The following is a 23,147-nucleotide window of genomic DNA, read 5'->3' on the forward strand; positions in this document are numbered from 1 at the left end:
TTTGGTTAGCTGTACGATTATTTAATAAGAATAAATTTTCTTTATATAACTGAAGACAAATAGACAATAAATATCGTTGTGGGGGTCTTCATAATGAGAGCCACAATAATATCATATCGTATAGTATTTCATGAAAGAATTTTTTCATGAAAATATTATACTATATATATACATATGAGGAGTTTTCCTAAATTGGATTCTTCGAAAGGAAACTTGAACTTTTGGATTTTCTAAATTCAATATTTTTTTCTAAATTTACCAAAATTATTTTTACTAAAATATTTTTGTAAACTATGAGAGACTTTTATCACATGAATGAGTTGTTAATCGGCCTATCTCTTCAAAAGAGATAGGTTCCAATCCAATTTTCTTTTAAAACAACATTATTTTTTAATCTTAAATTTTATACTCCTAAACTCAAAATATTTTCAAAAAAAATGTTTTTTTTTCCTTATTTTTACAAAAATAAATTTTAGGCACACAAAAATTAAGTACAGATGATTCCCTTCTACGACGACATATTAAAATATAAAAAATACAGGGGGATGTAGACGATTAGCTATCTCCTTTCCTTCTTTCAAAACCTCTCTTTAATTTGAGAATCTCCAAATTGACTATCCTCCATCATGAGCTTGGGGTTTCTTATCAACAAATGCATACAATTACTTACAATATTTTGAGAAGAAAATGATACGTTACCGAAAATTAGAAACCAACCAGACAAGTTTATTTCTCTCACTAAGTAATAAATCAGTTCTGTGATATCATAATAGTACAAAAATAATATATTTTTCAGTAGGCACAAAATCAGTCCAAAAAGTCACAAATATCACTAGAACACGATTTTAACAGGGGAAACCCCTTCAAATCAAAGGTAAGAACCATGGGGAACCTTTGAGAGTCTACTCCCAAACTTTACTATGATAAAAGGGTGGGATACCAGATCTTAACTTTTAGCTACCACAGTGAGTACATACTCCTAGTTTTTAGCTACCAACACAGAAATCTTAAAAGTGAAAAAGTTAAGAATTTCACGCCAAAAAAAAAAAAAACGCGTGATTACTTTCAATAGACCCGATATCTAACGCTAACAAAGCGCTTAGACGACCATCTCGGCCCTTCAAAATCAATTCTCATGATTCCTCTATCAATGAAACACCCCCAACTCATGGACCAACGGATTCCCCCTCTAATGTTAGCTTGATCAAAATGCATACTATTGCAAAAAACTAAATTTTCCAATGTCGGTTTACATCAAAAAGCGATATATGACGCTACGGTCTTGGATGACCAAATCTGACCGTTAAAATGCCGCGTCTATGATCCTATATCTGCTGAGAAAAAATACAGCTTGATCAAACTGCGATGACTATTCAATCATCGGTTGATCAAAATTGCATATATGCAACGACCAAATTTTTCCTCTTCTTGCTATCTCCCCTTTCTACTACTGCAACCACTTTTTCTCTCACATTTTTTTATGGAATTCTACAAAACTGTCAATCTTATTTGATTTTACTTTAAATGAGGTGTAAGAAGGTCTCTAAAAAAATAATCCAATAATAGGCCCAAAAAAATGGGGCTAGATCTGAATGGGTTTTCCCCACTAAGAGTGATAACCCAAGACCCAACACACAATCAATACATGTAGTAGCAATTATAATTTGAATATCTTATCAATTTGTTTTATTAAAAAGTTATAAATAGTTCTTCTTCTTTTTTTAAGATGGATGCCATAGATCGATGATTCTTCAACCTAATATCATAAGAAATACTTATTGTTAATCATACTCATATCAATATGCTTAAACCTAATCGCCATTTTATAATTCTATAAATGCAAAAACTTTGGATATCACATAGCACTTCATATCCACTACAAAATAAAAACAGGTATAAGATTCTGTAAACTCCCACTATTGATAAAACAATGATATTTTTTAATTGGCGAATCATATATGACATACTCGACCTAAAAGGCACGAATTCCTGAATTGATCTTATTATGAATGCTTGAATCCATAATATCATTCATAGACTTTGAGGTAAAACATTCAATAGTGGTGTGGATAACAGAAGAGGGTAAGGAAACTTCTTGACCGGCCACCAAACTGTGCAGTTGACAAGGGTCCAGATATTAATGGCATGTCATTCCATGACACAGCAGATAGATATTATCTATTTTCCCATAATGAGGCAGAGTTCTCGGGAACCACAACGTATTAGGCTGGAGTGTGAGGGACGCCAAACTGAAATGTTTGTCGGATTTGGGTTGGATGATGCGAAGAACTCTGCCACCACCGAGCCCTTCGACCCCCATAGTGAACGGGCAGCACCAAACACCTACGGATCAGGGTCCTACGCCCCGAGCTCTCGGGGGATATCAGGAGAAAGGCCAAAATGCAAACAACAACAATTCTATGCATCAATTTTGACATTTTCGTCCACACCCAACCCCAGAACTCATCCCATTTCCATCCAAAACGATCTCCGCGGGCTCACAAGAAAACTCTCACCATCCACGGTCCCCACTGGTTCACTGGCGAACTCTCACCACCTCCCACTGCGTCCCCCGCCTGGCTCACAGTAAACTTCTCACCATCCATGGTACCGCAGCTCCATGAGTGTGTTACCTGGAAATTGACGCTCCGATGCTCTTCTTACTTACTGATGCCTTTCACTGCACATGCTCGTGGGGCGGATTTTTGGTATTCGTGATCATACATAAATTGTATAACGCTGCATAATATCTACCTAAGATATATCCTCGAATTATTATTCGATTTTTTCACTCTTGGAGAAGCAAATTGATATGTACAAATAAGGCAATGCGTGGAGTAATAATACGATGGACGGACCCACTAACGTCCAAACCACAACATTACATCAAGAAATTAAAGTATCTTAATTGTAAACACGCTTGATAGTGACTTATGTGTTACATTATCCAAAATGGCTATTAAACACATGATATGAAATATTTTGTCTTTGGTTAGTTTATATTTACAGACTAATCAACAACTAATCAATATCCAAATTGAGTTATTATTGAAAAGTGCCCAGAAAAGTGGGAAGTTATTTATTATCTATTTAATCAAATTAATGACAAATTAATGAATTGTGAGATAAATTTTTGAAATAGGAACCCTGTTAAACTATGGATTAACTAATACTATTAAGAAAATGCATCTGATAGGAATGGGACTTAGCCCAATTGCTGAATCACTTTGTAGTAGCAACCAAAGCTAGGGAGAATGGAGACTTTAGGGTCTAGGTTAATGGGGAAACAAGTTGTTGAGTGGCGATGACAACACCTATCATTATCTCTTCTAGCAGGTGCAATGCTCAATACACATGTTGAGGTTGAGTTGAAGCTTCTAATAGATCCCATAGCCTTAATGTGGCGGTGTACTTATTGTCATGGCGGGTACAACCACTTGACTGATTGGCCTATATAGTGTGAAGGTGAGACCCGCCTTTTTATAGACTTTGGTAAAGTCTCTAGATGTGGGGCGCCATATAAATTATCTAGCAATATGCTGTTGAGATATTTTCTAAAATAATCGATTTTTTGGGTTTTCAAGTCTTTTTCCTTTATAAATTCTCTAAACAATTCTAAGGAGCCTTTACTGCTATTTGGGTTTGTCCCACATTGAAAAGTGAAAAAGAAAAGAAGGAAAATTCTTAATAAATGAAGTTAGCTATCTCTAAAAGTTTTTAATAATGATAGTGCTAGTGTGTATTCTAGTGCACCTTAGGACAGTGCTTCAAAACCGTCGCAATTTAATGACCCATCTCCCATACAAGTCTAATTAATTTCATGCAACTAAAGTCCCATATTCACTATTAACTAATCGCTCCTTGATCTAAATTCAAATTCGCGATCCTACAACCTAGACACACGACTCAACAATTTTACTATGACTGTCCTAAATGTCAACCCCCATGAAAGGCAACAGAACCACCCACGGAAATCCTGTACTTCGAACCGTAAACATAGGCCTAATCCTTTCCTATACTCTGGTAGTGCTTCCTCTCCACTCTAAAGTCTACAGAATCTAGCAACCTAGGCCTCTGATACCAAACTAAAGACCTTATTTTTCATACCTATTTTTTCCCTTATAAATATATGCTGTGAATTTCCTGCCCTGATACATTTTATTATAATCATACAATCACATGGTCCTACACACCTAGGCAGCTAAAGTAGAACACATACAACCATTGCAATTTACAATACCAGAGTGTTAGAATTTTTCCTCACAATATACGTATATACCATTCTCAAAATACCCTCTTTGAACTTAGGACTACTCAAAATGACTTCCCAAAATACTCATCCTAGAGACAGGGCAGTACGTAAGGCGCACTATCTGCGAGCCTGATCTGCTTACCTAACTGGATCGCTTGAAAAATATTAAATCAACTAAGTGAGACACACTTCGGTAAGAGGCGAATAAGCTTTACTAGTGTGTGGCAGTGAGTTTGCATTTTTTAAACTAATTTAGAAATACCATAAATAGCTTTGAGTCTGAGAAAGCAATGTATAATAATAATGTTTCAGTAGAGCTCAATCTCTATGTTATTTAGCCATAAACATTTTTTCTAAATTTCGATCAGAATACTTCTAATATCCATAGGTATGTCTAAACGGTTGTCCATAAATCTAAATAATATATAATACTTACAAAATTTCCCTGATGGATAACTGAAGTCATGAATGTACCCCTTAATGACAAGGTGTGTGACCCTAAGGCAGGACCTATCCTAGCTGGCTAACAGATAAGTCAACTGCACTCCGAAAGTCAGATCGTCCTCCGCAACCCTAACTGATAATGGTGAGCCTGTCGCCAACACAGGCACTTAATTATTATGTACTGAATTACTATGGTATTATTACTACCATTATATTATTGATGTGCTATTATTGTTAATCTAGGATTAAATTATTATTAAGGCAGTAATTATGTGTTCTAACCACACTAAAGGTTAGTGGCGACTCCGACATTCCATGATTTTTCCTTAAAAATAAAAAATTGATCTTTATTTCGCCGTCCAGGGCACACGCGCTCCCGGGACAACCGTTTCTGGCTCCTCCGCTAGTTCAATCATCAACAGTCGTCCCTTTTTGCAATGGTGCTCTTTATGCCACTTTTCATCACAAGGCCAACACACACCTTTTGTCATTCTCTCAATAAGTTCCTCTTGATTCAATTTTTTGGCAAGAAGGTTGCGAGGAGCAATTGATGTGATAGTGTTGCTAACATTCTACTTGGTAATGTTCTTATTGAAGTGCATTCTTCTGCTCCAAACTCTCTCTTCTTTAACCATGCACAGCAATCGTAGCATTCATAGTTCATCATCCGATGTACTTTTACCCTCACACTGATGTAGGTATGGAGGAACCTCAATAAAAGTTCCAATAGTCTGGCTTTCATCCAATCTTTAATTTGTTTGATAGTCCACTCAATTGTGGTCTTATACTCTGAGATAATACTAGTTTGGCATATTTTAGCAAGCTCTCTATTGATATTCTCATATCTAATGGGCCCTAATCAGACAAGCAATCCAGAAACAAATTCTACCTATGAAGGCATTCCATAATGAGCTTCAAACCAGTCATACCATTGAACAACTCTAGATGTTTCTAGAGTGCAATGAAAGCAAAAGTAATTTTTAGCCCTAAAAACCCAACAAGTAGGGTTATAACTATCCCACAGAGGAAATTCCGCCTTCATATAAGAAGGATCACCATCACGCTCTCCTTGGTAACCTCCTTCATACATGTGTGGCTGCTTCCTATGATTAGATGACGTAGAGGCATCACCTTCTCTCTCTTTTTGGGAAGATGTAATGAGTAGTTTAGTGAGCAATGCATGTAGCTCTTCAAATTGAAACTTAAAACATATTGTTAAGTTCAGCCTTTAGCCTAACTTCCATCTGGGACTCTACTGAATTTTTTAAGGCTAGGTGTCCCATTTGGGCATAGGAGGTCCAAACTGAGTGGGGTCAGTCCTGACACGTTTGTCACATTGAGTTGGATGTCCCAAAGCTAACAATGCCCAAAAACTCCTCCCTAGGAGTTTTTTCTCCACTCAGAAGTAAAGTTAGAATACAAACAAACTTAGAAAAATTAGTCCATTCTAAGCACCTAGGTGTCCAATTCAAGCATACGAGATCCAAACTGAGTGGGACTAGTCCCGACACATCCTTGACATTGAGCTCGACATGTTAGAGCTGACGGTGCCTAAAAATTCATCGTCGTTGAAACTTATACGCTTAGAGCCAAACTTAGTAAACTTAGTTCATTTTAAGCACCCAAGTGTCCAATTCGAGCATACGACGTCCAAACCGAGTGGGGTTAGTCTCGACTTGTCTGTCACATCGAACTGGATGTTTCAGATCTAACGGTGCCCAAAAAATCCTCCCCGATTCGAAATTATGTGCTCAAAGGAGAAATTAATAAACTTAGTTCATTTTAAGCACATAGGTGTCCAATTCAGGCATACGAGATCCAAACTAAGTGGGATCAGTCCCGACACATCCATCACATTGAGCTGGACGTGTTGGAGCTAACAGTGCCTAAAAACTCCTCCCTAATTGAAAATTATGCGCTTAGAGATTAACTTAGTAAATTTAGTTCATTTTAAGCACCCCGGTGTCCAATTTGGGCATACAAGGTTCAAACTGAATAGGGTTAGTCCTGACACGTCTGCCACATTGGCATGGACGTGTTAGAGCTGACGGTGCCCAAAAACTCCTCCTTGGGAGCTTTTTCACCACTTAGAAGCAAAGTTAGAATGCAAACAAACTTAATAAACTTAATTTATTTTAAACACTCAGGTGTCCAATTTGGGAATACGAAGTCCAAACTGAGTGGGGTCAGACCGCACAGGTTTGTCACGTTGAGCTGGACGTACTGGAGCTAACGGTGCCCAAAAACTTCTTCCCGGTTGAAAATTATACGCTTAGAGACGAACTTAGTGAACTTAGTTCATTTTAAGCACCCAAGCGTCCAATTCGGACATACGAGGTCCAAAATGAATGTGATCAGTCCCGACACGTCCGTCACATTGAGATTGATGTGCTAGAGCTGACGGTGCCCAAAAATTCATCCTTAATTGAAAATTATGCGCTTAGAGGTGAACTTAGTAAACTTAGTTCATTTTAAGTACTAAGGTATCCAATTTGAGCATACAAGGTTCAAACTGAGTAAGGTCAGTCTTGAAACGTTTGTCACATTGAACTGGATATGCTAGAGCTGACGATGGTCAAAAACTCCTCCCCGATTGAAAATTATACGCTTAGAGGCAAACTTACTAAACTTAGTTCATTTTAAGTACCCAAGTGTCCAATTTGGGCATACGAGGTTCAAACTGAGCTGGATTAGTCCCGACACATCTGCCACATTGAGCTAGACGTGCTGGGTTGATGGTGCCCAAAAAATCCTCCCTGATTGAAAATTATGTACTTAGAGGCGAACTTAGTAAACTTAGATCATTTTAACCACTCAGGTGTCCAATTCAGGCATGCGAGATCCAAACTAAATGAGATCGGTCCTGACACATCCGTGACATTGACCTTGAGCTTACGGTGCTCCAAAACTCCTCCTCCGAAGCTTTTTATCCACATAGAAGCAAAGTTAGAATATAAACAAATTTAGCAAACTTAATGAATTTTAGCACTCACGTGTCTAAGTCGGGCATATGAGGTAGAAACCAAGTGGGTTGGATTCCGACTGATCAAACTTAACTATTTACAATTGTATCATTTTTTTTAACTATGTTTGAATGCCCGATCATTTTGCTATCAAATCATTTTTAATTAAGTGTACATATATATTGAAAATTTGTATACTAATTTTTTGTATAATTATTACTTTGTAGGGTTTGCGGCTGTCACAACACTATGACGATGCCAGGCACTACAGTCGGATGCACGCAGCTTCTGACTTTTTCTGTAGTTTTTGCTATCTGAACAGAATTATTTTTTTTTGTATTTTAATTTGAATTTATAATTGTATGTATTTGAATTTTGATCAATTTGTATTTTAATTTTGAATAATTTATGAATGTTTTAGCAATTGTGGTTTAATTTTATGTATGCTAAAATGTAATTACAAGTTTTTACAGGAATCAATGAATGAAATGAAAAAAAATTAATCAGTTAAAAGTATTAGTGACGGTTTGAAAACTGTCACTAATAACACCACGACGAAGTATTAGTGACGATTTTAAAATCATCACTGATAGTCCATTTTTAGTGACAGTTTGGGAACCGTCATTAAAAACTAAGTATTAGTAATGGTTTTTAAACCATCACTAATAGTCCATTATTAGTGACGGTTCTCAAACCGTTACTAATAGCTGGTCCGGTGAGCATTAGTGACGATTTAATAACCGTCACTAATAATGGACTATTAGTGACGATTTGAAAACCATTACTAATACTTGGGCTTTAGTGACGATTTTGAACCGAGAAAATGTAGAATTTATAGTTACGGTGTTAGGCTTTTAATGACGGAATGAAACCGTTACTAATACTCCATTATTAGTGACGATTTTTGTAATTCTTCACTAATAAGTATTAGTCACAGCAGATTAGCGATTAATTCTGAACCGTCACTAATATTCATGAAACCTTCGCTAATAAGTATTAGTAACGGTTTTGTATTATTAGTGACGGTTTTAAACCGTCACTAATAACCTTATTTTTTATTTTATTTTTTTGTAGTGTTAACTACCATGTATGACACAAGCTAATTATTTTTAGCTTCCTTCACATTACTTATGTATAAATAAATAAGGCATAAGGCTCTTTTAGGGGATGCAAAACAGTAAGGAAGGACCATTAGGGTGCTATTTTGGCCGTAGAAATCAAGTTTTTTATTAGAATCCCTTTTCATTCTTCCATTCATCCCATATTCCTCCTCCTACCTTTCTCTCTCACTTTATCTTATTTTCTCTCACCACCTTTTGTTGGATTCTTCATATCTTCCCACTATCATACCTTGTGGTCGAAAAATTATATAAGGGACCTCCCTCTTCACATGTCTGTATGTCCTAAATTATACACTTATGAAAAATGGGTCCCCCTCTTCACATCTCTAATATTAATAAATTTAAGACCAATTTACCACATGTCTAACATTTAAAATATGGGCACACAAACACGTGAAAGGGGAGGCCCCATACATAATTTCCCCTTGTAGTCGAATTAATTCCAAGTCATCATTTTATTTTGCTTTTTCATTTTTATAGTTTAAGTACGATGTGCTAATCCATGTTTGTATTATGTGTATATGCATATTAGTTAGTGTGATCAACAATCATACATGTTTTTGTACGCAAAGAAATGAATGTTATAACATGCAATGGTTAAAATAAGTGTATATATGTAATTTAAGCCATAATAAATTTGCAAAGAATAAATTTGCATGTTTTTTTTCTACATGTGTTACATGTCCTAAAAATCAATTTACACATCATCTATGGGTCTATTAGGATGTATATTTGCACATAGAAATTAAGATCATGGAACAAAACTTTTAATTTCTTAATTTGGTTAACAAGCAATCAATTGCCATTTATTGACTAGTCCACCAGCCAAATCAGAGATTGTTTTACATGTTAGTTTTTTGTAATTCTTTTATACTTCTAGGGTGATTTACTATTTTGTTAAGTCATGTTTATTTGAATTAAATCTCTTGGATGTTGAGATTTGCTATAATTTATGATTTTTCCTAAAAAACCCCAATATTTTCTTTTTTTTTTTTAGGAAAAAAAAAACAAGGTTCTTTTTTTTTTTTTTTCTAAAGTTGGTTTTCCCAAATTGGGTTTTGAAATTAATTTTTTCTAAAAAAGGAAGTTTTTACGGTGTTTTTAAGACTGAAATGTGTTTCAAAATTAGAATTTTTAATTTAGAAATCAAAATATCAAAATATTCTTAAAATTTGGACTTTTATAAAAAATACTTGAATTTTGTTTTTCTAAATTAAATTTGTATTTTTAAGGGTGTTTTTAGGCTGATTTTGTATTTGAAAATTAGAGTTTTTAATTTAGAAATCAAAATATCAAAAGGCTTTCCTAAGCTTTGGACTTTTTCAAAAATAATTTGAATTTTGATTTTCTAAATTAAATATTTTTTTCAAAATTCACAAAAATATTTTTTAAAATAATATTTTTATGTACTACAAGAGAATTGATCCGAGAAATGGGTTGTAGGTAGCTTGTCTCTTGAAAGAGAGAGAGAGGTCTAGTCCAAATTTTTTTTTAAAAAAATAAAAATTTTTTTAAAGTCTTTGTTGTGTATTTTTAATTTTTTTCTTTATATAAATAAAGAAAAAATAGACAAATAATAGAGTTGTGGGGTCTTCTTGAGGCCAATTTCTTCGTATAGATTTCATGAAATATTTTTTCATGAAATATATATATATATATATATATATATATATGAGGAGTTTTCCTAAAATTGGATTCTTCGAAAGGAACTTGAACTTTGATTTTCTAAATTAAATATTTTTTTCTAAATTTTACCAAAATATTTTTTACTAAAATATTTTTGTAAACTATGAGAGACTTTTATCACAGGAATGAGTATGTGAGCGGCCTATCTCTTCAAATAGAGATAGGTCCACTCCAAATTTTCTTTTAAAAAAATTATTTTTTAAGTCTTAAAAATTATACTCCTAAACTCAAAATATTTTCAAAAAAATTTTTTTTTTCCTTATTTTTACTTTTTAGGAAAAAAAATTAAGTAGTGATTCCATTCTACACCTTTAAATTAATACAAGTGGGTTAGTAGACTGATTAGCTAGTCTCCTTTCTTTCACCTCTCTTTAAATTTGGTCTCCAAATTGTTAGCTATGAGCTTTGGGGTTCTGTATCAACAAATGGCAATACAAATTAATTACAATATGTTGAGAAGAAATGAGACTTACCGAAAAATTACGGAAACACAACCAGAAGTTTTTTCTCTCCTAATTAATAAAATCAGTTCTTGTGATATGATAATAGTACAAAAATATATATTTTCAGTAGCACAAAATCAGTCCAAAAATAATCACAAATATCAATCATATGAGACACAGGATTTTACAGGGGAAACCCCTTCAAATCAAAGGGTAAGAACCATGGGACTTGAGAGTCTACTCACAAACTTTACTATGATAAAAGGGTGGGTACAAGATCTTAACTTTTAGCTACCACAGTGAGTACATAACTCTATTTTTAGCTAACAACAAGAAATCTTAAAGTGAAAAAGTTAAGAATTTCACCCAAAAAAAAAAAAAAAACGTGATTACTGTTCAAACCCGATATCTAACGCTACAGCGCTTAGACGACCAATCTGGCCATTCAAAATCATATTCCATGATTCCTCTATCAATTGAAAAACAACCAACTCAATTGGACCACGGATGCCCCTCTAATGGTTGATTGATCAAAATTGCATACTATTGCAAAAAACTAGATTTTCTCAATGTCGTTACTATCAAAAAGCTGATATATGACGCTACAGAGCTTGGATGACCAATCTGACCGTTAAAATGCAGCGTCTATGAGTCCTATATATGCTGAAAAAATATCAGCTTGATCAAACTGCGGATGACTATTCAATCATCGGTTGATCAAAATTGCATATTATAGCAAAGACCCAAATTTTCTCTTCTGCTTCTCCCTCTTTCTACTGCACACTTTCTCTCACATTTTTTTATGGAATTCTACACTGTCAATCTTAATTTTATTTACTTTAAATGAGGTGTAAGAAGGTCTCTAAAAAAAACCCAATAAAGAGGCCAAAAAAAATGGGCTAGAGATCTGAATGGGTTTCTCCACATAAGAGTGATACCCAAACCCAACACAATCAATACATGTAGTAGCAAATTATAAATTTGAATATCATTATAAATTTGTTTAATTAAAAAGTTATAAATAGTTCTTCTTCTTTTTTTAAGAAATGGAATGCACATAGGATATGACTGATTCCTTCACCTAATATCATAAGAAATACATTATTGTTATCATCACTCATATCAAGATGCTTAAACCTAAAGTCCCATTTTTTATTTCTATAATTGAAATTTGGGTTCACATAGCACTTCATATCATAAAATAGGTATAGATTTTTTAAACTCCCCACTATTGTTATTGAATTATTTTTTTAATTGGCGAATGCATATATGCATAATAGACTAAGGCACGTTACTGAATTGATCTTATTATGAATGCTTGATCCATATGGATGAGATTTGGTAAAAGTAATTTATTTAGTTGATACATAAGAGTTTGTAAACTTACATTTACATTCCACCATTTGCAGTTGACAATGTCAATATATTATGTCATTTCATTCCATTACACATAAGATAGAATATTATCTATTTTTCCCATAATGAGGCAGATTTTCGTGAACCACACAAACTTATTATCTTTATTTGTTAGGGACTCCAACGTGATTTTTCGTATTTTTTTTTTATTATTGCATAAGAACTCTAGCCACCAACGAGCCCTTCGAACCCCCTAGTGCGGCACCAAACCTACGGATCAGTGTCCTCCGCCCCTAGCTCTCGTTGATCAGGATAAAGTCCAAAATGCAAACACAACTTCTATGCATCATTTGGACATTCGGCCAACCCGAACCCCAGGACTCATCTCCATTACCATCCACGATCTCCGCTGGCTCACAGAGAACTCTCACCATCCACGGTCCCCACTGGTTCACTGAGCGAACTCTCACCATCCACTGTCCCCGCTGGCTCACAGAGTAAACTCTCACCATCCATAGGTACCGCAGGCTCCATGAGTGTGTCTACCTGGAATTGAACCTCCGATGCTCCTTCTTACTTGCTGATGCCTTTCCACTGCACCATGCTCGTGGGGGCGTGATTTTTGGTATTCTTGATCATACATGAAATTGTATAACGATGCATAAATATCTACATAAAGATATATCCTCGAAATTATTATTAACGATTTTTCAATCTTTGAGAAGCAAATTGATATGTACAAATAAGGCAAGTGCGTGGAAGTAATAATACGATGGCGGATCCAACTAACTTCACAAACCACAACATGACATCAAGAAATTAAAGTATATTAATTGTAAACATATTGATGAGTGACTTATGTGTTACATTATCCAAATGGCTATTAAACACATGATTATGAATATTTTGTCTTTGGTTAGTTTATATTTACAGACTAATCACAACTAATCAAATAGCCAAATTGAGTTATTATTGAAAAGTGACCAAGAAAATGTGGGAAGTATTTATTATCTATTTAATCAAATTAATGAAAAGTAATGAATTGTGAGATAAATTTTTGAAATAGGAACCTTTTAACTAATGGATTAAATAGATACTAAGTAGAAATGCATTGATAGGAATGGGACTTAAGCCAATTGGATGAATCACTTGTAGTAGCAACCAAAGCTATGAGAATGGAGAATTTAGGGTCTAGGTTCAATGGGGAAACAAGTTGTGTGAGTGGTCGATGACAACACTATCATTATCTCTTCTAATGGCATGTGCAATGCTCAATACAACATGTGAGGTTGAGTGAAGGCTTCTAATAGATCCATAGCCTTAATTGGCGGTGTACTTAGTTGCAGGGCGGGTACACTTGACTGAATTTGCCTATATGAGTGTGAAGGTGAGACCGCCTTTTTATAAGACTTTGGTAAAGTCTCTAGATGCATATAAATTATCTAGGCAAGATGCTGTTGAGATATTTTCTAAAATAATCGATTTTTTGGGTTTTCAAAGTCTTCCATTTATAAATTCTCTAAAACATTCATAAGGAGCATTTAATGCTATGTGGGTTTGTCCCACATTGAAAAGAGTGAAAAAAGGAAAATTCATTAATAAATGATAAGGTAGAATAATCTCTAAAAGTTGTTTAAGTGATAGTGCTAGTGTGTATTCTAGTGCACCTTAGGACAGTGCTTCACACCGTTCGCAATTTAAGGACCCTATCTCCCATACAAGTCTAATTAATTTCATTCAACTAAAATCCCATATTCACTATTAACTATCCTCCTTGATCTAAATTCAAAATTCCAATCCTACAACCTAGACACACGACTCAACAATAGTTTACTATGACTTTCCTAAAATTGTCACCCCATGAAAGGCACAGAAACCACCACGGAAATCCTGTACTCAGACCGTTAAACAAAGCCTCAAATCCTTTCCTATACTCTGGTATTGCTTCCTCTCCACTCTAAAGTCTACAGAATCTAGCAACCTAGGCTCTGATACCAAACTATAATGACCTGATTTTTCATACCATTTTTTTCCCTTATAAATATATGCTGTGAAATTTCACTGCCCTGATACATTTTATTATAAATCATACCATCATCATGGTCCTAAACTACCTAGGCAGCGGAAAGTAGAAACACATACAACCATATCAATATATACAATACCAGAGTGTTAGAATTTTTCTCAAAATATACGTATATAACCATTCTCAAAATACCCTCATTTGAACTTAGGGACTACTCAAAAATGACTTCCCAAAATACTCATCCTATAGACAGGGCAGTACTGTAGGCCCACTATCTGCGAGCCTGATCTGCTTACCTAACTGGATCGCTTGAAAAATATTAAATCACTAAGATGAGACAACACTCGGTAAGGCGAAATACGCTATTACTAGTGTGTGGCAGGTGAGTTTGCATATTTTTAAAAACTAATTTAGAAATACCATAAATAGCTGAGTCTGAGAAAGCATGTATAATAAATAATGTGCAGTAGAGCTCATATCTATGTTATTTAGCATAAACTATTTTTCTAAATTTTCTATTCATAATACTTCTAATATCCATAGGTATGTCTACGGTTTCCATAAATCTAAATAAATATATAATAACTGACAAAATTTCCCTGGATGGATAACTGAAAGTCATGAATGTACCCCTTATGACAGGGTTGTGTGACCCTAAGGCAGGACCTATCCTAGCTGGCTAACCAAGATAAGTCAACTGAACTCCGAAAGTCAGATCGTCCTCCGCAACCCTAACTGATGGGGAGCCTGTCGACAACATAGGCACGATTGACTGCTGAATATTCACATACTGTCTGAGTTATGTGGTGGCACATTGAATTGAAAATAGCTACGGTACCGTACTTTGTTAACTGAATCTGGTCCATCAGTGTCTGATACTATATATGTAACTGATATTTTTATACAACCGGTTTACCATGTTTTTGAAATAACCATAACATTACAAAATTGATCTGAAAATCTAAGTAATAGACTGAATATTTAATGTCTATATATCTGTGCATCTGTCTGTGCATCTGATAATCTGGGTGTTATGGTTTTAGAAATCATGGTGTTCTGAAATTACTGAAAATATATGTTTCTGTACATGTACTGCAAATCATGTTTTTAAATATACTGTATAATTTCTATCTGTATATGTACTAAAAATTCATCATTCTATAATATATATATATATATATATATATATATCCCATGATATTTTCTGCTAATATACTGTAAAATATGGTATTTGTATTTTCATAAATACTGTGCTAATATACTATAAAATCATGTCACACGATTTAAACAAATAAATTCACATGCTCTAAAATCTGTATTTTCTTCTATACAAATATTTTATAATCTGAATAATAATAATCTGGTAAAACATGTAATTTCTGCTGATAATCATACTAAAATTCCTAGCATAGCATATTTCCCTTAACTGACTATCTGAACACTAGCTGCTATTTACAGTCTCACACGTGCGGTATTTATAATTTAAACATCCTGATATATTACACACATAATTTCACAATCAAACAACTGAATTCACCTAAATAATTATCGCATACATATTTCCCCAAATCCACATATGCAAAATCCCTAAACTATAATTCATATATCATTTTACCTGAGTTCCTGAAATACCACCTACTGGGGTCCTCAACCCTTGCCTACAAGGTCCCAAAACACTCTATTCCTGAAAATATAATACCCTAATTTTACTTCACAAAACTCCAGTATATTCGTATATAATAAAGAATCTAGCCTCAAATGATATGGGTAATACTGAAAATATTCAAATAATCTACTTACCTTGGTTTTGGGATGGTTCCCAAATTTCTCAAACCAACATTTTGCTCTGGCTATGTTGTAGAGAATCTCCCCCGAATAACTATGGTAGCTTATGATCGTTGAACCGAGGAGAGACGAAGCCGGATTTCTAGAGAGAAGTCAAAAGAATTGTGTAGAGAGAGAAAGAGAAAATGATAAAATGATTTTCCTTCATTAAAAATCCGTTTTAGGCTATATATAAAATGTTGTCCACATGGCCTCGTCGACGAGCCACGTCACCTCGTTGACGAGTTCAAGTTGTAGTCTCGTTGACGAACGCGTACTCCTCGTCGACGAGATTCAGGCCCTGAAAATGGCCTTCGGCAACTTCTCATCGACGAGATGAATGTCCCGTCGACAAACCCAAGAAGGATGCTCGTCGACGAGCGCCCTGTGTTCGTCGACGAGACACTGTAAATTCCTTTTAAAAATTTTCCTGTTTCTCTCTTTTCTTTTATTATTTAACTACTATAATTCTTCGGGTCTCTACAGTTTCGTTAGAATTCATCACAAACTTGCCTAGAATGAGGGATACAGGGTCTATACATGTGGTTATAGACAAGTTTTTAAAATATGGTAGGTTTATACCCGCACCAAAGTACTATTCGACAGAAGAGATGACACAACTGTTCTTCAAGCATATCGTAAAGATGGATGACACAACCAACCTCTCTGTCTCTCGCTCTCTCTTTTTTTCGTAAACTTAAAAAATTTTGAAAGTAAATAAAGATGGAGAAAACCCATTAAAAGTTTCAAAAAATCATGAAAATTTTGAACACGACTTTAATAGAAAACCAATAGGTAAAAATGAAAATTTTGTTCAAAAAATCACCATCAATATGTTGTATGATCACTCATGTACGTGGCTCAAGCACAAGGGTGCTCACCCTAAACGAGGCCTACCTCATTCCACTTGGCATAAAGACTCCTGCCTAGAGCTTGAGCTCTTATCACTTTTCTTCATGGTTGCAAATTATCTCATCAGTCTTGGGACAACATGCATATTACCCTCATCCATAGAAACATTAATACAAAAATGTAAATAGTAAGATTTGAACTAAGGATTAATTTCCTTTTCTTTTTCGTCATTGTGGTTAACTTGTGAGGTCATGATTAAAAACCCAGTGCATTGATTAGTGGTTTAGTACTATTTAATATTTAGCTACTGTGGAAGGATGAGCTCATGCATTCCCCGCCAAATTTGAAGCACCTCTGGCTACCAATCCTGCAAAAGAAAAAAATCTTTACTAGGAAATTTAATTAATGATGAAAGACTGTGTGATTTGGTTGCAATAAATTTGTAATCTTCTTAAAAAGTCACCATTATATTATAGTATCCATATTCATTTCTTGTTTTATGTTAGTGGCATATGCTTAGTTTTTAAAAATCAATTTTGAGATAAAGGGTAATCTATGCAGTTGATTTGTTTGGCAGATCGAGAAGGTAAGTTTCAAATTTTTTTAAAAAAAATTGTAATTGAAGAAAATAAATCCTAAATTTTTTAGGAAAACCAAGAAGAGCTGTAAAAATAAAAAATAAAAAATAAATAAAACTTTTCTTTACTCCCTTAGGACCCTATTTTGCTTTATTACGTGTTTTCCATATAACTTTTCTTTTTCTTTGGCATGATCCTTTTTTTCTGTCTTTCACTTCTCATATTTTCTCTTCTTTGCACCTCTCTCTCTCTCTCTCTCTCTCTCTCTCTCTCTCTCTCTCTCTCTTTGCCTCTCTATCACACACACCCACACACACACACAAATAATTAAATAAATAACAAAGCAACAATTTGTTTCTTTTTTTTTTTTTCAGATTATTTCATCATTAACAACGTTTCAACCAAAGTTACCTCGGTAAGAGAATAAAATTGCTATGTAAACTTTATATCCCACTTTTCACCTGGTTGTTTTCTATGTCTTCCCTCATACTCTTAATTTTTCAATGTCATTTCCTTGTATCTTATTAAATTTATTCTTTAATGGATAGAAGTATACTATGATCGATCTATGGTTATTTTAATTTTAATTATTTTAATCAAGTCCTTTGTATATATATTTAGGATCTTATTTAAAAAATAATGGACGAAATTAAACTGAACAATTAGCTATTGAGATAAATGGAAATGGCAAAAATTATCTTTATAATTTATTTTTATTATGTTTTAAGTTAAAAATTTTAAATAGTAAAGTCGTTAAACATGTAGCACAGTGCTTAAGTAATTAAATATCACATTGGTCTCTATTAGTGTGACTAAATATTAATAACGAAATTAAATATATATATATTTTATTTTATTTTTAGTTTTATTAATAATTAAATAATAAAAATAAAATTACTTTTTTACTAATGCTTTTCAAAGTCTAAAGAGGATTTGGATAGTTGGCCTAATTCTCAACTTGTCCACTGACATGTAACATGATAAACAAATAAAAAGGAAAAAAAATAAAAATAATTATTATTCCGCCCAGGCATGCGTGATAAGTTAGGTATGACCTACTTTATATGTCAATCCCTGATAGAGCCTATGTGGCATTTGATATTGGGGAGAAATTTCATTTTTCACAATATAATTAAGATTCATCTCAAAGTATGGATACTTGATCAATATTTTTGAGAAGGTAAAAGATTTTATTAGAACGAAAAAAGCAAACAAAACTTACAAACTCAAGTCAAAAGCTTGAGAAATGAAACAGAAAACTGTTAGCACGATAAAATTAACAATCCAAAGCAACACTCCACAATAACATCAACACATTGAAATGACCTAATGAAAAAAAAAAACCCTAACCATAAAGCAGACAAGATTAGTCTCCTAAATTAGCTAGAATGTAATGAAACTTTCCGCAGTTTAAATTCAAGAATGGAATCTTGAATTTGTCTTTTTAGATAATCTTGAATATCTACCTTTACCATTCACCGGTACAGGTATGAAATTGTAAGTCCCTTTCCTTCACTATTTATTATTATTATTATTATTATTATTATTATTATTATTATTAAGATAAAAGAAATTTATAAAATTATCTATAAAAAGTAAATGAAAAAATAACCCTGCTAGTTTTCAAAAAGTACGACAAAAAGTAATTAACACTTTAAATTTTACTTTTTTCTAGTATAAAAGGGAGCAATTTCTCCAATTCTAAGTATAGATCAACAAAATGCAATGATAGCTAACTAGCTTTTATTCGTCGGTCTAATTGCCCTCATCTTTTGCTTTGAGTAAAATTTTTATGTGCCGTCTTTTTCCTAGCAATTTACTATTATACATAATTAAATGTTTGTATATATGGAGCTTCTTTAATTTATTATTTTTGCATTGTTATCTATAAATTTGTTAAGATTGTGTTTAATAGTATGAATCTCCGATCTCAAATTTAAGGTTTTTGAGATTTGGACAAAACTCAATATGATGATGTACTATATTTTATATCTAAATCAAAGACCTAGAATATAAGCTCCCAAACATGGAGTAATTGTATGATTGTCTACATAAAAAATTCAATATTTTGTTAAGGAAAAAATTTACCATACACACAAACACATAAACTAACAAATTATGTATGTAAAGCTGCAAGATCTCTATTGTTTTCCACTTAAATGCGACAAGATTCAAAAATTAAAGGTTAAGGTTATGTTTGGAAGCATAACTTTGATTCTATGGAGCTATATTTCATACCTGTTCAAATCTAAAATCCAAATTCTCGTCTTCTAAACATGATCTAATTTCTGAGTACTTTCTCGGCTTAACTAAATTACTAACCATGCTAAATGGCTTCTTTGTCAATATTAAATTTTAAAGTATAATTCTGATAGCAGTAGCAATGTTTCTTACCTTTTTCTTCTTCTTTCCACTTGGCAGCCTCAGATCACAAATGACTTCAAAGCACAAACAGTGGACAGCTACCATGATCTGGTTGACAGTTGTACTGCTGCTTTCTTGCATGCGGGCATGCAAGGCCTCGACTTCATATCCCAGTGTGTATGGGTACGAGCAGTACATGCACCAGAGGTACCAGGAGTGGTCCGCCAAGTACGGCCGGCTGCATGTGGACGCCGACGAGAGGGACCGCCGATTTGAGATATTCAAGAGCAACGTGAAACTCATAGATCTCCATAACCGCGCCGGGAACCATCCCTACAAATTATCCGTCAATCAGTTTGCAGACCTGACAGCGGCGGAGTTCATGGCCACCCGCACCGGCTACAGGAACTCGCCGGCCGGAAAGTTACTGTATTCCCCGGCAGGACCTGCTGCGGTCACGTTCAGGTATCATAATGTGACTACAGTGCCACCTTCGGTGAACTGGGTAACTAATGGTGCCGTGACTGAAGTCAAAGATCAAGGCAAATGCGGTAAGGTTTCCTCAGTCCATCCTTATTTATTTATTTATTTTATAATTCTTAGTGCATCTCTGTGTAGTTCAGTGGTAAGCTAGTGTAGACACGGGATCGAAAGAGGAATTGAAATTTGATTTCTTAGTGGGTCTTTGTCTGGTTTTGATTATGGCGGGCAGGGATACGTTACCCTGAACTTGGTAAGGAGATAAAGAGTCCAAAGGCCTCCACCATCTTAATTCTAAAATTTATTCCTAATAGAAAATTTCATGTAAATATAAGGACATGCAAAAAATATATATACATATGTATATACAATATGATATGAAAATAAGCTAAAATTATTAGAAATATTGAATTATAGTAAACAGTTTTAGTTTTCACTTAGTTGTTTCATTATTTCAACATCACCATTGAAATTTAATTACATTACTTTGAAATTACACATTAAAAATCAAAGTTATAATAAGGGTAAAAAGGATACATAATTTAATTAAATATATATATATATATATATATATATTTTAAAGGTACTTGTAACCTCCAACTTAATTCCTTAACCACCCAATTCTTTTTTCTCTATACTTTTGGCCCGTTCTTTATTATTTTATTAATTGTGTACGCTTAGTAATAAATTAATATGGATCGCATTCTTTGTAAAGGAAAAAAAATAGTTGAGATAAAAGTGGGAAATGGAGAGGATTTGAACACTATTCCCAAACCTAAGTTAATTTATAGCTTTAAGGTACGAGTCATATATGAGTGCTAGATTGGAAAAGTCGAGTCTCGATCAACATAATGCACTAACCTAAGTATCCCACCACGAGAGTACAAGAATAATAATCAAAGAATTAAACTAGCAATGCCTACTGGACCTGCCTACTATATGCCTATAAAGTTATTCAAACCTCTTGGAACAGAGTTTAATTTTGATAACAATGGAAAATAATATACATGAAGATGGTAAACTTGTGGAGAATTATGAGTAATTTTGAAATTTGTCTTATTTTTATGTTTATTTACATTTCCAACCTTTTCTTTCATCCTAGGTGGTATGCCAAATATGAATACCCTAAGGGTAGTTTTATAAGTCCATATAGCAGGTTCGATCCCTCGAGAAAATATTAGGTATAATGAGTGTGTTCAATGAATTTAACATGATTTTGCATGTATATAAAAAAATTTATTTAATTTAATTAAATATGTACACATAGCAAAATTAAGTTAGCTTTAGTGTATATACCTAATAATTTTCCCAATCCTTTACCCTTACATCTATTCAGGTATCAATTAAAATGGGTTTTGCTTGGATGTTATATATATAATGGATTTAACATGGGTTGGATGCTAATCATTTTCCTTCCATTAATCATATATAATCTAATTAAATACATACATATATATATGACGAAATCAAGTTAGATCTAGTGTATATATCCAATATATCTAATAATTTCTCTTAATCCTTTATCCTTATATCTAGTCGGGCCAGTAAAATGGATTTTGGGTTGGATGCTAATCATTTTCCTTCCAATAATCATATATAGGTTCTTGTTGGGCATTCTTTGCGGTAGCAGCCGTCGAAGGAATCACTCAAATAAAAACTGGCAACCTAATTTCTCTATCAGAACAAGAGTTAGTGGATTGTGACAGAAAGCTTAATATGGGCTGCTTGGGAGGACTAGTGGTATATGCCTTCCAGTTCATCAAAGAAAATGGTCTTGCCCGTGAAACGGACTACCCATACAGTGGAAGCGATGGCGGACATTGCAACTTGAAGAAAATGACCAATAAAGCTGCAGCCGCTATTAGTGCCTTCGAACGAGTCCCCGCCAATAGCGAGAATGCGTTGTTGAAGGCGGTGGCTAACCGGCCAATCTCGATTGCCATCGACGCTGGAAGTAGGCAGTTCAAGTACTACCGTGGCGGGCTATATACAGGTTGGTGCGATAGTAGATTGAACCATGCCATGACTCTAGTTGGTTATCAGACTTACAAGGAAACTGGTGTGGAGTATTGGTTGCTGAAGAATTCTTGGGGTCCAGAATGGGGTGAAGATGGGTAAAGGAAGATTCCGCGAGGTCGGTGTTGACTCGCTAGGGATGCTTCCTATCCTGTAATCTAAACAACAATAATCAAGACTTAGCCTCACTAAGAGAGGTCCTCTAGCCATATAAATAAATTTCTCATACCATAAAAAATAAAAATAAAAATAATAATAATAATAAAACCTCCATATGTATCTTTTGGCATAATTATAATACCACAAATTACAAATGATGGATGGATGTTGTGTGTTCTTTACTTTCTTTTAATGACACAGAAATAGAAAATGATACGTAAAGTATTATATATTTATAATTTAGAAATCTAGATCTCTACCTCTCTTCAAGCTCATATGCCTCTAGATTAGTATATTAATATATGTAGACACACAAGTCATATATATACATACATTTACACACGCACACCTCTATACTTGTGCACTCCTAGAGACCCCTTATTAATGTTGAATCATTAAGTTTAAATTACACTACTGTGTATAGCTATCAAATTTTTTGCATGCATTTCCTTTATATTTTAGAATTTTCGCATACTTTTTAACTTCTAAAAATTCTAAATATTTTTATCTAAAAAATTGAGCACTCAATTACAAGTTTAGTTAAGTCAATGGTGATTATGGAACAAGAGTACAAAATTTGAAA

At 33.8% G+C, this 23,147-nt stretch overlaps 1 protein-coding gene across 1 annotated transcript; it reads left to right on the forward strand.

Moving 5' to 3' along the window:
• Window positions 1–2,191: 2,191 nt before the first annotated feature.
• LOC131143928 (senescence-specific cysteine protease SAG39-like) lies at window positions 2,192–22,507 on the forward strand. Its single transcript, XM_058092281.1, has 3 exons — window positions 2,192–2,586; window positions 19,967–20,460; window positions 21,990–22,507. Exons 1-3 carry the CDS (start codon window positions 2,192–2,194, stop codon window positions 22,505–22,507), a joined length of 1,407 nt encoding a protein of 468 aa, XP_057948264.1.
• Window positions 22,508–23,147: the final 640 nt, after the last annotated feature.

Source organism: Malania oleifera, chromosome 12 (genome assembly GCF_029873635.1).
Source record: "Malania oleifera isolate guangnan ecotype guangnan chromosome 12, ASM2987363v1, whole genome shotgun sequence".
In the NCBI taxonomy this organism is placed as follows: domain Eukaryota; kingdom Viridiplantae; phylum Streptophyta; class Magnoliopsida; order Santalales; family Ximeniaceae; genus Malania; species Malania oleifera.

Bases quoted from the DNA above. Each gene is read 5' to 3' on its own strand.
- LOC131143928 (XM_058092281.1), top strand. From the start codon at position 2,192: ATGAGGCAGAGTTCTCGGGAACCACAACGTATTAGGCTGGAGTGTGAG. The intron at 2,587-19,966 runs GTAAACTTCTCA...TCCACTTGGCAG, and splicing joins CGTCCCCCGCCTGGCTCACA to CCTCAGATCACAAATGACTT. The intron at 20,461-21,989 runs GTAAGGTTTCCT...AATCATATATAG, and splicing joins CAAAGATCAAGGCAAATGCG to GTTCTTGTTGGGCATTCTTT.